Raw genomic sequence first — 13,353 nt, forward strand, 5'->3', positions numbered from 1 at the left:
CATCGCCTTTCTGTTGGTGGTGCACCCGGGATTCCCCTTAGGAATAGCCCACCTCGGGATTCGTTTTTCTCGCGCTTGACTGCAGAAACCTTTCAGCTTAAATGCAAGCGTCGCCGGATGAGTCCTTCGGGATTAGCTGCATCTTCTGCTGCGCTCTCTGTGTGCTTCACATACTTTATTTCCATATGTACATTTCCCTCCAGCGCTTGCCCTGCTTTAGTGTGGCGAACATCCACGCCAAGTTCAAGGAGGGCCAGCATCCGTTGAGTGATTCCTACAAGCGGTACAAGCAGCCCGGCACCACCACAGCCAGCCAAGAAGGACTTAGTAGCGCGGGTCAGGGTCACCAGGGACAGAGTCACCACACGACGCACCAACCGCAGCCGACGGCGCAGCCACCACATGGAATCCTGAGGAGCGGCAATTCCCGACTCCATCAGGTCCACGATGCGGGACGAGGACACCCTGGAATGCCCGGACAGATTGGCCATCCCGGACAGACGCAAACTCTACCCGGAGCATGTCGCAAGCATCCGAATGCCGGATCGAACTTAAATCTCTATCTGCATAATGACCTGGAGAGGCGGTAAGCAATTAGGTGTTTAGCAAATATTGATTTGAACAAATACTGTTAAGCTATTGTGATAATAAGAGAGAATTCGATAGTCGGGTGCCTCGACTACCAGATACCTGTTAGATAGACAATAATGTCGCTGCAAATATTCTGTTTTATTGTATAATAAATATATGTATATTGATTAATGCTATTCATAAACTATTTAACCTTTTCGTTTTAGTTTTTACTTCGAAAAGCCAGCTGTGTCCAAGTGTAATCTGCACTCGCGCAGCTTCGCCAAGTCGCTGAATGAGCTTTGCACGGATACGTCCGTGTCCTCCACCCATGTTCCGGCGCCCCTTCTCCCTTCCGCTGCCGACCCATTGCCCGCCCCCGCCCTATTCGCCGACTTGCCTCAGGAATTTCCACTCACCCGATCCGTATCTACCGCCACGGAAATATATCCAGCTTCATCTTCGGCTCCAGCTCCGCCCTCCGCCCAAATGAAACGAAAGCAGCAACGGAACATGGCCACTAATACGAACACGAAGATCTCAAACAATCCCCCATCCTCCCACTCGCAGATGGAAGATCAGTCGCGGCTTTGTGGCCTGAAGCGGGGCCTCCGGAAGACCAAGGACGAGCTTTTCCAGGAGTTCTGTCGACGAGCTGGTATGCGCAGCAAGCCGAAGAACATATACTACATCAGTGGCGGGGATGAGGCGGAGGAGGAGGAGCAGGAGGACCAAGCCAAGCGGGAGGAAGTTCCGGACGATCCGCATCGCAATGATGACGATGACGCGGATGGCGATGACCACGGCTTCAGGCAGTTCAACCGCATGGAGGAGGATCATCTCTATGTGGTGGGAGGTGAGGTTTTATTCTGAGGCAGTGTTTAAATAATAGATTGTTTTCATTCGATTATCATTTATGATTATTAAAACTTCTGTTTAATAGAAAAGTATACTTTTTTCCAGACCATGCCCAATTGGTGGTGCCGCGTCGCACGTCCATGTGCGTGGACTCCATGGGACAGCCGCTGCGCAGACTGAACTCGAATCTGTCCCTGCACACGGATCTCAGTTTCCCCGGAACGGGTGGCTATCCGGGCATGCGGATGTCCTTGCCACAGCCGGCTGATCTCGGCCAGAGTCGCACCTTGCCGCGCTGCTTCCTGCGACAGTCGTCCGATTCGCTGGCCTCCCAGGGCTATCCATTGGGCTCCAGTCAGCAGCGGTTCTCCCAGCTGATGCTGAATCAGCAGCAGAATCGCTTCGTGTCCTCCACGTTGACACTGCCCCAGGTGGTGGCGCCCAAGAGTCAAGTGCAGTGGCCCACGGCGATTCCCTCCTCGCCGTCGAACTACTCGAATGGCTATCAACAGCATCCGCAGCCCATTTACCCAGCTCCAACATCCGGAAGTGGAGCACCTGGGCCAGCGGCTTCGGTCTCCGGACCAGCGAAATTCCAGCGCGGCTACGCCTTCGATGATCAACAGCGTAGGTCCAGTTTCGTGAGCGATGCCTTCGACCTGGACGAGATCGAGCGGGAGCGACGGCGATCCCATGCCAGTCTGTTTGGAATGGGTCAGGTGAGGGATCCCTACGATCTCATCAATGGCACCGCCGTCTAGGATACCCGTACCCACATACTCGTAATCAATAATGCCAAAGAAACGAAGAGCTAGCATTTTTTTTCGGAAGTAAGGTGACAAAAGAATAAATATATGTCTATTGCAAAAATAAACTATTTAAAGATTATATACAATATACATATAGATGGTCCCAGCAGGTCTTAAAAAATTGATAAACTAAGCGCACAATCAGGCCCACAAAATCTATCAAAAGTATACACAAGTGAAAAGAGTAGTAAAATTCGAAATAGGTCTTTAAAAATTAATAAATGCGCACAATTTTGGCCAAAAAACAATGAGTTTTATTAATTGTATTAATAATATTTTGTTCTTCGCAACAAACCGCAACCTTGAAATTGTGGTTAAGGATCGCCCTCTTGCACGTCTTAGGATGGATTAAATCTATTGACACCTATTTTGATGACTCAGTTTAATATCGATTAATGTCGGATATTGTTAAAAAAAGTACATTAATTCTAATGTTACACTTTAATGTTTATTAAGAGATATACAACCACAAACACAAATCTATTCCGATTTACGGAGATACGGCGGACTCTATAAAGGGAGTTTTGAAACCTGATCAGATATTTTATCAGTTTAAACATATTAATTAGTTCTTTCCTGGATCGTTTCACAGGTTTATGCGTTTCCAGAACGCCTGGCTGTACGAAACCTCCGTGCTAGATTCCGCATTCCGCCGCCGGGCTCCATCCGCCACGGCGCTCATGACCAAATCCTCGAAAGCTTCGCCCGACGATCTCCCGGGCAAAGTGCTTTGCGAAGAACTGGAAGTGGAGACATCCAAATGATGAACGGCTGGTTCATTTTCGTTGATTGTGTGAAGAGTGGGCGCCGTGTGGGGGCGTTTCGGGAGCTCCAAATGTGCACACAACCCCGGTTCCGATGCTGCGGTGGGTGCACTCACAGGTCTTCCTGTTTTTGCGGGCACTGCAGGTTTCACTGCCTCTGCGCCGCCAAAGAGCGTCTGCATCCTGGCCATGGATTGCTGGAACTTTGTGCTGGGCGATCTGCCGGCCCCCAAGGAGGGTAGCTCCATGCTGGAACTGCTGCTGCTGCTATCCAGAAGTGGGTTTGGTGTTCTCAGGCCGAGGGCATCTTTGGCCCGTTGGAGGAGCACGTTCATCTCACCATTGCAGCTGCTCCGCGTTACAGCGGGCTTAACATTCGTCAGAAGGCGATCCTGTTTCGGAGATGCTTCAGGAATCTGCAATGGCAGATCTGCTAGCCAATTCTTAACGGCTTGCTTCTCCTTCTGCTCCTCCTTTCTGACTGGCACTATCCTGCCCAACACCTTGTTCCTGGCTTCGGTGATGGCATTCGTAAAGGGATAGCTGTCGTCTTCGTGGCCCTCGTCCAGTTCCGATAGCCACAACGGCGACGACCCCTTGGAGTCCAAGATGGGACCAAGTAAAAGTCGCTGGTTGCGCAGCTCCTCCAGTTGAGCCACACTAGCTGCGTCCTCCTTGCGGACGCGTCGATGCCAATCCTGGAAACCGTCCATAGTGCGATGCATCTGCTCTCGTTCCCGCTGGCAGCTGGAGCGGATTCTCCGGGCCCTTGTGGCATCCTCTGATGACTTGTGGGCGGATGTCTTCGGCTTGGTCTTCTCCAGGTAGCTGAGGAAACTTTGTTCCAATAGGTCGCTCTCCTGTTCCAACTGCAGCATTCGGCTTCTAATGAAAGTTACATTATTTTACGAATACTATCCGTAGGTATCCGCAATTCACAAACTTACTTGGCACTTAGTAGAGCCTCCTCAAAGCTCGGCCCTTCTGAAAGTTGTCTATTTAACGGTTTGAGAGGCGTCGCTTTTGGAGGCAGTGGATTTATCGTGTTGGTGGCCACCGAGTGCATTGGCGGTTTCGGAGGAATAGAAGGTTGAGGAGGTCCTGCTGGAGGTACCGTTTCATCGGACGGCGCCAGTGATGCACGTGGTGAAGGGTCCCGAGGAGCAGGAACATGTAAAGGAACAGGAAACTGTTGTCTTGGAGTAGCAGGAGCTCTGGAAACAACCCACATATATGACTAAACACGGGGTAAAAGATTTGCAAATTTAAAAACTCACTGGGTTCTATTTTCCGTTGAATGCAGATTCCCAGATACGGGGCCTCCTTGGAATGTGAAAGCATTGGTCTCGCCGTCTACGGGATGACCACTGCCAGTTTCTGCAGGAGCGCTACTCCGAAAAACTGGTTGTCTCGACGTTTTCGTAGGATCACTGTAGACCCTTGCAACTGGGACCAGAGGAACAGGGTGTTCAGAAGCCCCAAGCAAGTGGGCAGGAAGGCGAGTCACAGGCACAAAGGTGCCTGCAACTGGAACTCCACCTGGCGGAGCCAATGCCAACAATTGATAGGGGTATCCCAGGTCAGGATACGCGTGCTGTTCCACATGGGGCTTAACAACATCCTTGCCAGTGATTTCACCGAGAAGCGCTTCATCAGCGGCAGGCTGAGCCAGAGGCGGAGTGCAAATCTCACTGGAGATGAGCGTGGTAGACATCGCCGTGTTCCAGTTGCCAGAAGCGGAGCCAACACCAGTTTCATCCGCCCACATGGGCATGATGCGAGCCGCCTGCTCCGCCGCAAGCTCCGTCTGTTGGATCTTCTCCGCCAGCTGCTGATGATGTGTCTCGTAGTGCTCCAGGAGCCGGAAGATCTGCTTCACGAGGTCGCGCGCCTCCGCCGACGATTGCGAGTCCCGCTCCACACGCTTGCACAGGGTCTGGAATTCGAATACATATTTAGTAATCCGCTGCAGAATAAATATAATGGCTGCAGCTTATTGTTGCTTTAATCCTCGAGAGACTTACCCGCCAGGAGTTCTGCCGCCTGTTTAGACGAAGCATCTCGGCCTGGTGTCGCAACTTCACCTGGAAGAGTTCGTCTAGCCGCTCCTTTTGCAGCTCCAGCGCCTTGTTCAGGGAGAGCTCCACCCGTTCGAGGAACACTTGGCCACTGAAGCTGTGCAGCATCTCGTGGATCCACTGTTCGTAGGACTTTTGTAAGATTGGCGGCTCGCAACTAGCCTGATTCCCAGCGTCCCTTAGGTGAATTTGCTCCGTTTGAGTGATGACATTTTCCTTGTGAGCTGACTTCATCGATGTTTGGGTGGCTCTACTTGCAGTGGGTATCGTGCTGTCCGTTTGCATGGAGTTTTCCCGCCTTTCGGGCAGTGGTATTTCCTTTTGCCACTTCTTCTGCTCCAACTGCTCCAGTTTCCGGCCCTCCTGCAGGCCCATGAAGTGGCCGTGGGCAAAGCCCTCGCGGTAGCCCAATTTGAAGCCCTTGTGCATGCCCACAGAGTGCTCCTGCTCCATGGAGAGATTGAGAACGTTGCTAAGTAGTTGGACACAGCCGCACACATCCCCCATCAGGGTCTCCATTCGCTCCATGGAGACGTACATCCGGCCCTGCGGCTGACGGCTCTTTTTCTGAACCTTTTCGAGGGACTGGCGGATCACGGCCAGGCTGGCCAGTTGTTCACTGTGGAGACGGGGCAGCTGAGGAATGGCAACATCCAGGGCTGGCACTTGAATGGGTCCCAGGTTGGAGTGAACCACATCTTTCTGGTTCCTGCCACTGGTTACCTCCATCTCCTCTTCCTTGTCCCCGGTGGCAATTTTGATGACCGGTTCGCCCGGTTTAAATGCTTGGCCAGCTTTCAAGAGTCGCTCCCTTTCGCGCAGCTCTTTTATTAGGAGATCCTCGAATTTTTCCGAGGATATCACCTCAACGGGCGGAGCACACGACTTGGCCAAATCGCGGAGATTCTTTATCAACTGATTAAGCTGCTGCTCCACGGAGTGTAGAGATTGCGAGACACGACCGCCGACAAAGACACTTCGGCCATCTGCGCCCAGAATCAGCTCGTGCTCCTCCGCCTGGTACAGACCAGTGGTGTCCACCTCGGGACGAGCTTCTACGCAGGCAGAGGGCTCCGTTTGACAGCCGGTGTCTTGCAGAGAGACAGGGACCGGATGTTCCACCTCCTGCTCGGGCACGGTCCTCCTGATCTCCACCAGCGTTCGCATTAGAGCCATCAGCAAGCACTGCGTTTGTCCAGCCAGATCCTCCTCGTAGTGCGCCTCCGCCAGCTTTCCAAATTCCGGATCCGCCAACGCCTCTTTTTCTCCCAAGATGGCGGCCACGACCTTCTGCAGTTCCTCCGTCTGGAATCGGAATTCCGGCCGACTCCGGAAGTCCGGCAGCTTGCTGCGATGCGGGGTCTCGCTGCAGAAGACCGACAGTGTGAAGTGGCAGTTCTGGGAGTGCAGGAACTCCGCCACCAGAGTGTGCAGCACCATCGACAGTGGCGAGAGGAGCAGAGCATGGGAGTGAGCCATCTGCGCACCAGCAGCCTTGCTTAAAAGCTGGCCTGGAAAGGGTGCATTTATGGTTAGATGGATTCGTAAGTTAAACTAAAATATCTTTCATTAGTTTGATTAGCAAACCCACCGAGTGCCGTGCTATTGAAGCAGTGAATGAGCTCCACCCGCAGGTGAGAGTGCATCTCCCGGGCAATCCCCTCCTGGTCCAGCCACTGCCGGAACTTCACCTCGAACTCGTGCTCCGACATCGCGGCCAGTTCCTCGAGCTGTTGCCTCAGCCGCTCCGCCCTGGCATCGGAGTCATCCTGCTCCTCAATCTGATCCTGAGGAATAGGTACGTGCTTTCTGATAGGCCTTCCTGTGCGGGATCCGTGTGCTCCAACCTCCGGCGGCAATGATGATCCCCGCGTGACTGAAAACCAAATGCTATTATCAGTGAAAATGAATCGATTCGCTATTAAGTTCGAAAAGGTTTATTGTACTGAATATTTTAATTTTTAAGATTATCTTTGAAACAAATTTGTGTATATAGTTTGTTCTGTTATGGATACCAAGTAAACTATATGGATAAATTAGTTGCAAGTTTTTATTTGGCTTTTTTGTCTATGTGTCCTTCTAAATGCAACATAATAGCAAATTTTGGTATAATACTAATAATTATTATAATAATAGTTTTAATAATCTTAATAATAATATAAAAAAAAATAATAATAATAATAAACAATAATAATACTACTACTAATAATAATAGTAATAATAATAAAAATAAAAATAATTTAAATAATAATTATAATAATAATAAAAATAATTTAAATAATAATTATAATAATAATAAAAATAATTTAAATAATAATTATAATAATAATAAAAATAATTTAAATAATAATTATAATAATAATAAAAATATTAATATTATTATAATAGTAATAGTCCCACCTCTAGTTATATTTGATGGTCCACCCGGTCCTGGTCTGCCCAGTCCGCCTGCTTGGAGTCGCTCCCTGGACTGCGGTATTTTCCGCCTGGCGGAATCGACTTCGGTGCTGAGCCTACGATTATGCTGGCGCACCCGCTGTGCCGCCGCTGACGCCGCCGCCGCCGCTGTGGCCCGCTCCTGCTTAAGCTGCTCCTCCCGCTCCCGCTTTGCGGCCTCGTGCTTCCGCTCCCGCTCGCAGGGCATGCCGATGCCGCCCACATCCCGCTGCTTCGCCCGGAACGATACCGTGGTCGTGCTCGCCGGCACCTGGCGGACCTTCATGCTGTCCTGGAGGAACTGGAGGTTCGGATGGGATCGAGAATCGCAGGATAGCACCTCTGACCGCCGCTTGCATGCGCCGCGTTTGAGTAACTGGACTTTCCAGGTAAAACGAGCACGAGCGCGAGACACTCACCACCAACGGCGAAATGTGACAGGTGGGACGGAGCCTGCCCTGCCACCTGGAAACTGAATGAAATGGGGGAGGAGGTCAGCTCGATCGACGGGGGTTGGTCCTCCAAAGGCGTCAGCTGTATTGCCCCTATGTGAGGCGTGCTCTAAAAATTAAGTGCATTATATGACAACTCAGTTCTAAGAATTGGTATTCTAAGCAAAAGCTTATTTCTCATAAGTAATTGCTCACTGAAACTTACAACGGCGGCAGTATTTACTGTCGAGACAATATAAAAACAGCAATATTTCTTGTGGAACCGCGTGTATTTTTCACAATAATAATAATTCGAATTTTAATTCAAAACAGCGCCGCTAAAAAGTTGGCAGTTGACTATCGATAGATAATTGTCGGCAAAACAGCTGATTGCTGATTGCCGCACTGATGGTGAAACTTAAGTATGAGTTTTTTGCGTTAAAAGGTATACAAATAATAAAATCAACGAGAACAGCTGCTGTTTGGGAATGCATTTTTATAAAAAACAAAAATTGAAGACTTTGACTATTAACGGGCAGAACGTCCATGTCAGTCAGCTTTTGCGAGTGTTTAGCTGTGGCTGACAGATGGCAGTCTGCTGCGAGATCCGATAGATATCGAGCGGCAGTTGTCAAACGACAATAAATACGTATTTGTGGATATTTCACCAGGCAGAGCTCATCGCATTTGTACGCAGCACAGTTCAGATCAAATAAGTTAATTTCCGTAATTTGTGTTTATTTGGCACTCGCCCAAAATCAAACCCTACTCAACTGCTCCCCACCCCACGATTATCTTTGTTGTCGCGCGCAGAAACACATGTGCCAGGAAGAAGAAGAACCACATCACTTGTAAATTGTAAATATTAAGAGCATGCCCGCTTCCTTTGTGACGTGTGTGTAACTTACCCACGCCAGTTTCAGCCACACATTTTGCAAGGTCATCGTTGGACATGTCGCACCACGACAACCTATTCATCCAGATACGCGCTCTCCTCCAGTCCGATGGCGTGAAGCTATGGGAGGAGCCCTACTACTCCGAAGATCTCGGTAGCATCGAGGGAGCACTGGAAGTACGTACAATATGTCCACCACCCCACACCTAGATGCCCTATTCCTTCTACATGTTACATGCTTTTCAACGAATCTAGTACGAAGTTAGTTTCGGCAAGCCGTAACTTATATACCCCTTCAGCTAACATATTATTTTTTATAAAATTTAACACTTATTTTAGTTTGATTTCTAGGTGCGCTTAAGAAGTATCATACGATCTTATTGTCCGATTAAAAAATACCTAAAAAAACAACAGGTCATTCCCAAACGAAGCTATTAAAATCCTATTATACTATAATAATTCTGGATACAAAGATATTAGTTAGTTTCCTTATATAGGTTTTCGATCCGTTTTGTTTCGACTTTTATACCGCCTAGAATAAACGTGATGTTTAAGCCGATAGACTAGTTTGCGTGTGAAAATGTAATTGCTTTCTTGAATTATTATTCATTTTTCAATAAATAGAGGTCTGAGGGATTTTAAAACTAAATTAAGAGCAATAGTAGTCAAATGAATAGCACATTACCAGCATTCATACTCATTCATTATTATAATATATAATGTTTTATTCTATAATAAGACATGTATCCATTTCATTCAAGAACCTGGCGCTCAAGTACTCCGGCACGTTGAGCATCGATATAGATCGCTGCAAGTTTATTTTGACCGAGCTGCAGGAAAATGCGCTACGTACGCTGGCCGCCCGACGTGAGTTCAGCTCCACAGGAATTGCCACGCTCAAGGTTCGCCGCATTGACCAGCACAGCGGTGCCACAATGGTGGAGGTGAAGTGCAGCTTGGACATCATGGGCTCCGAACTTCTGGCAGACATAGCCAAGAAACTGGAAGTGCCGAATGCTGCGCACGTCAAGTGCATCGCTTCCGGCAAAGTGGTGTCCGCCAATGCCACTTTGGCCGACCAGAAGCTGAATAACAATCAGCAGTTGATTGTCATTGTGGGCGATGGGGATAATACTGGCGAAGCCCTATACGAAAGGATCAATCGCATCAGGACCGATGTGCAGGCGGTGGTGTCCTCGAAGAATAACCTAATAGAGGTGAGTAAATCGGGATCAATCGAGTGATGGGCCCTTGACCAAGGGAAGTTGCTTGTGGAGGTATTTTGGTTACGTCTAAACCGACGAGGAACTAACACTTTTTGTCAGAAGTTTTGTTTTTTAAATCACGACAATTGCTTGTATTTTCTTGTCATGCCTAGATGGAGGATCAGAATGGCAGCCAAGTGTATTTGCCGCCTTCCGAGCATAAAGCCCTGCTTATGGGTATGGGATTCTGTGAGAAGGCCCGTGCGGCCATGAATCGCAAGCATTATGAGGAGGCTCTGCTCCTTCTTTTGGAGGCCGACGAGCATTTTGCTACCTGTAACTCAAAATTTCTAGAGTCCGTGGATAACTATGCTTTGCTGAACCTCGACATAGTGTGGTGCTATTTTTGCCTGAAGAACATTACCCAGCTCCCGGATGCTGAGCGTCGCTTGGCCCAATGCAGTCGCAATTTTGGCATCAGCTATGGCGACAATTTCGAGAGGCTGTACTCCTTGAAGGGCAAAAACTGTCCCGAGAGAGCTTTAATTATGCGGCTTAGGTTGCTCCAGGGCGTGATCTTCTTCCACCAGAATCTTCGCAATCAGGCATTTGAGTGCTTCGAAGCGGCCAAAACTCTGCTAAGCGAACTAGAGATCAACAGCGACCAACTGGCTGTCCTGGTCGATATGGGCTTCGATCCCTCCGAGGCGCGTATGGCCCTGCGCTCCTTCAAGGGCGGCACCGCCGTCGAGCAGGCTGTGGAGTTTATTCACGAGCGTCGTCAGCAGCTCAAGAATGCACGCAAGAAATACAAAGGGTCCGAGCGTGCTATGGAGCGCCGCTTGAAGCGCTCCAATTCCAAAGATTGCACCTGGGTGAATCCCCGCAGTGTCTGCAGCCTTAATGACATGGGATTCGAAAGCGGACTGGCCACTCTCGCCTTGCAGCGCGCTAATAATGATATCCTAAAAGCGGTAAGTGTGGCCAAGAATATATTCAATAGTTAAGTTGAAATGAACTGAATTGATCAGTCTGTTTTAACTATAAGCTAATGGATAACATGTGTTTGTAAAAAATAATAGAAATATTTTTTTCTTAGGTGGAACTGCTGCAGACAGAATCGGACGAACTTAATGGAGCTTTGCCCCGGCTTCCGGTCACCATAGACAAGACCAAACTGGCTCAGCTTCTCCAACTGGGATTCCACGAGAACGACTCGCGCGTGGCCCTAGAGAATGAATCAAATAACATGGAAGAGGCCATCGACAGTCTGATGTGCGCCATAGATAGCGAGGAGGAGCTGACTGCGATCTTAAAGCAGGCTGAGCGTATGGCCGAAACTGGTGGGCAAAACCGTGACGGCCCCTCTACTTCGACCGCCTCCGGGCAGACCGAAGCTGCTCTGCCAGCGCCCCTTATCGAAGCTGTTATCAATCATGCTCGCGACGAGATTGAAACTTACAAGGCTTACGAGCGCTTTAACTCCGACCTCAACATGAGCGACATGGAATACCTGGACTTGCCCCTGATCCAGGAGGAGAAGATCCTCACTGAGTATTTCAATATGCTGCAGCAGTAGATTGCATTCAACTTGCCTTTTTTTTATATCTATACAAAAAATATAGAAAACCCAAACCGGTTGTCAAGATAACTGTAATCATGACTTGTCTATATTGCAAATCGTAGTCTTATAATGGCACTTAAGTGGCATTCAGCTCCCCATACCCCCCTCCCTCGCGGCTGCTGTTTGTCCAACTAGGCAAATAGTAAAATGTAGAGATTTATAAGTACATGCCTGTCCCCTGTCCCTTCTATTGACAACTGCAAAATGTGATTGCGCCGAGCCAGCGGGAGAATCCACCGTTTGGAGCCACCTGAAACTTGTTAGCGCCTCTGGTCATTGCTTATTTGTATTTTTATCATTATTTTTGTCGCTTGACTCTCGACCCCGGCTCGAACGGCGGCGCTGGATTGGCTTCAGTCGTGACCTTGTCGAGGCCAAAGGGCGCCGCCCACTAAGCTCATCCCGTCGACGAATCGAGCGGAACTTACACGATTTGCTGTAAAAGCGATCTGCTTAGCGAAGAATTTATTTATTTATACAAGTCGCACCAAGTCTGTAGACTAAATATTATAAGTCAATTAATTGGTTTTCTATATGTACATTGTACATATGTGTAAAAAATAGAGTGAATAGTATGTAAAATATTGTCTTGTATAAATGGGCACAGCACCATAGGCTTAAAGTATCCTGCGGCAAGTGTGTTTTAAACGTGGTTTACATTCTTGTTGGGCGAATTGAAAAATTCTCCGTAAAGGTATCTACTGTCATGAAATGAAGTGTGGAAAAATGGAAAATGAATTTGGTAGTTATCATACTCAATAAATTTCTTAACATTTTATACTTGTGCTTATTTCATAGAGCTAAGCTAAGACACGTGATATATACATACATATACGATTAAAAAAAACGAAATTTTATACTTGAATAAATTATATAAAAGCAAGAATCCAAATCGAAATAGAATGGTTAAATAGCCTATAGACAGTTCACGATTCTCGATTGGCAATCAGTCATTATTCACCGATTGGAAAGAGCCAGCACCACTTGGAACCCCCATTTCCCCCAGCAACCCTTCTCCAACTGAAGGCGGTCGCATGCGTGCCTCAAGTGGGAGTGGACGTCGGGTGTTACGGTAGCACGTGGAAGCCAGTAGCTGACTCAAGCCACTTCGCATCCACGTATACTTATTCCGGAGCAGTCTATAATAATGGCTTGGGCTTAATGGAAATCGGCAGTGAATGAACCCCATCACTGAACCCGGAATGATTTCAAGGAGACTGTAAATTGCACCTATTTTAATTTGCGAACGGTTTTTAAAAACGAGGCCAAAATATAATTAAAAAGATGCTAAAACTCAAGTATACTCTTGAGCGAATGTCCTGTTTCTTGCCTTTGGCTTGTGACATTTACAAAGAAACGAGTTTACACGGCATATAGTGTGATTTCGTACGAAATAATTCATAAATTTTTATAATATATAATTCCACCTTCTAAATTGATGCGATTTTGGCCTATGAAATGATTAAGCAATGAGTGAACTCAACCACTGAACCCGAAATGATTTAAGCTTATAAAAAATTTAAACTCCAAAACAATGCCCATTTGCAGTATTTAAATGTTTCATAAAATCGTTTCTAATCTTGTAATTGTATCTAGAGAATTACACTATGGATTAGTGACTTGTGCTCTTTTGTCTCGAGCTTGTTTTTAAATTATAATTACTTTAGCTTAACTTTTTGCCAC

The 13,353-nt window shown here is 47.7% G+C and overlaps 3 protein-coding genes across 4 annotated transcripts; 2 read left to right on the forward strand and 1 right to left on the reverse strand.

Annotated features, from left to right (window-relative positions):
• Window positions 1-101: 101 nt before the first annotated feature.
• LOC117148428 lies at window positions 102-2,221 on the forward strand. The gene is made up of 3 exons (XM_033315801.1): window positions 102-586; window positions 798-1,426; window positions 1,534-2,221. Exons 1-3 carry the CDS (start codon window positions 102-104, stop codon window positions 2,187-2,189), a joined length of 1,770 nt encoding a protein of 589 aa, XP_033171692.1. The 3' UTR covers window positions 2,190-2,221.
• A 414-nt stretch (window positions 2,222-2,635) lies between these two features.
• Window positions 2,636-8,286, reverse strand: LOC117148199. The gene is made up of 7 exons (XM_033315480.1): window positions 8,173-8,286; window positions 7,480-8,076; window positions 6,671-6,955; window positions 5,026-6,590; window positions 4,279-4,937; window positions 3,949-4,215; window positions 2,636-3,886 (listed from the first exon to the last, which is right to left on the reverse strand). Exons 2-7 carry the CDS (start codon window positions 7,799-7,801, stop codon window positions 2,824-2,826), a joined length of 4,161 nt encoding a protein of 1,386 aa, XP_033171371.1. The 5' UTR covers window positions 7,802-8,076; window positions 8,173-8,286; the 3' UTR covers window positions 2,636-2,823.
• Window positions 8,287-8,575: 289 nt separating this feature from the next.
• Window positions 8,576-11,697, forward strand: LOC117147742 (NEDD8 ultimate buster 1). 2 transcript variants are annotated; one of them, XM_033314742.1, is made up of 5 exons: window positions 8,576-8,804; window positions 8,864-9,018; window positions 9,603-10,058; window positions 10,220-11,020; window positions 11,146-11,697. In XM_033314742.1, the coding sequence occupies exons 2-5, from the start codon at window positions 8,899-8,901 to the stop codon at window positions 11,623-11,625; spliced, it is 1,857 nt and encodes a 618-aa protein (XP_033170633.1). In that variant the 5' UTR covers window positions 8,576-8,804; window positions 8,864-8,898; the 3' UTR covers window positions 11,626-11,697. The 2 variants fall into 2 exon arrangements, with proteins under 2 accessions (XP_033170633.1, XP_033170634.1); XM_033314743.1 differs by having other exon boundaries at window positions 8,870-9,018.
• Window positions 11,698-13,353: the final 1,656 nt, after the last annotated feature.

The sequence above is a fragment of the Drosophila mauritiana genome, chromosome X (assembly GCF_004382145.1).
Source record: "Drosophila mauritiana strain mau12 chromosome X, ASM438214v1, whole genome shotgun sequence".
Lineage (NCBI taxonomy): Eukaryota > Metazoa > Arthropoda > Insecta > Diptera > Drosophilidae > Drosophila > Drosophila mauritiana.

Excerpts from the sequence above, each read along its gene's own strand:
- LOC117148199 (XM_033315480.1), bottom strand. The coding sequence starts at position 7,801 with ATGAAGGTCCGCCAGGTGCCGGCGAGCACGACCACGGTATCGTTCCGG. Across the intron at positions 4,938-5,025 it reads GGCGGCAGAACTCCTGGCGG|ACCCTGTGCAAGCGTGTGGA; the intron begins GTAAGTCTCTCG and ends TTCGAATTCCAG. Across the intron at positions 3,887-3,948 it reads GAGGCTCTACTAAGTGCCAA|AAGCCGAATGCTGCAGTTGG; the intron begins GTAAGTTTGTGA and ends AACTTTCATTAG.
- LOC117148428 (XM_033315801.1), top strand. The coding sequence starts at position 102 with ATGCAAGCGTCGCCGGATGAGTCCTTCGGGATTAGCTGCATCTTCTGC. Across the intron at positions 587-797 it reads CATAATGACCTGGAGAGGCG|TTTTTACTTCGAAAAGCCAG; the intron begins GTAAGCAATTAG and ends TTTTCGTTTTAG. Across the intron at positions 1,427-1,533 it reads TCATCTCTATGTGGTGGGAG|ACCATGCCCAATTGGTGGTG; the intron begins GTGAGGTTTTAT and ends ACTTTTTTCCAG.
- LOC117147742 (XM_033314742.1), top strand. The coding sequence starts at position 8,899 with ATGTCGCACCACGACAACCTATTCATCCAGATACGCGCTCTCCTCCAG. Across the intron at positions 9,019-9,602 it reads GCATCGAGGGAGCACTGGAA|AACCTGGCGCTCAAGTACTC; the intron begins GTACGTACAATA and ends ATTTCATTCAAG. Across the intron at positions 11,021-11,145 it reads ATAATGATATCCTAAAAGCG|GTGGAACTGCTGCAGACAGA; the intron begins GTAAGTGTGGCC and ends TTTTTTTCTTAG.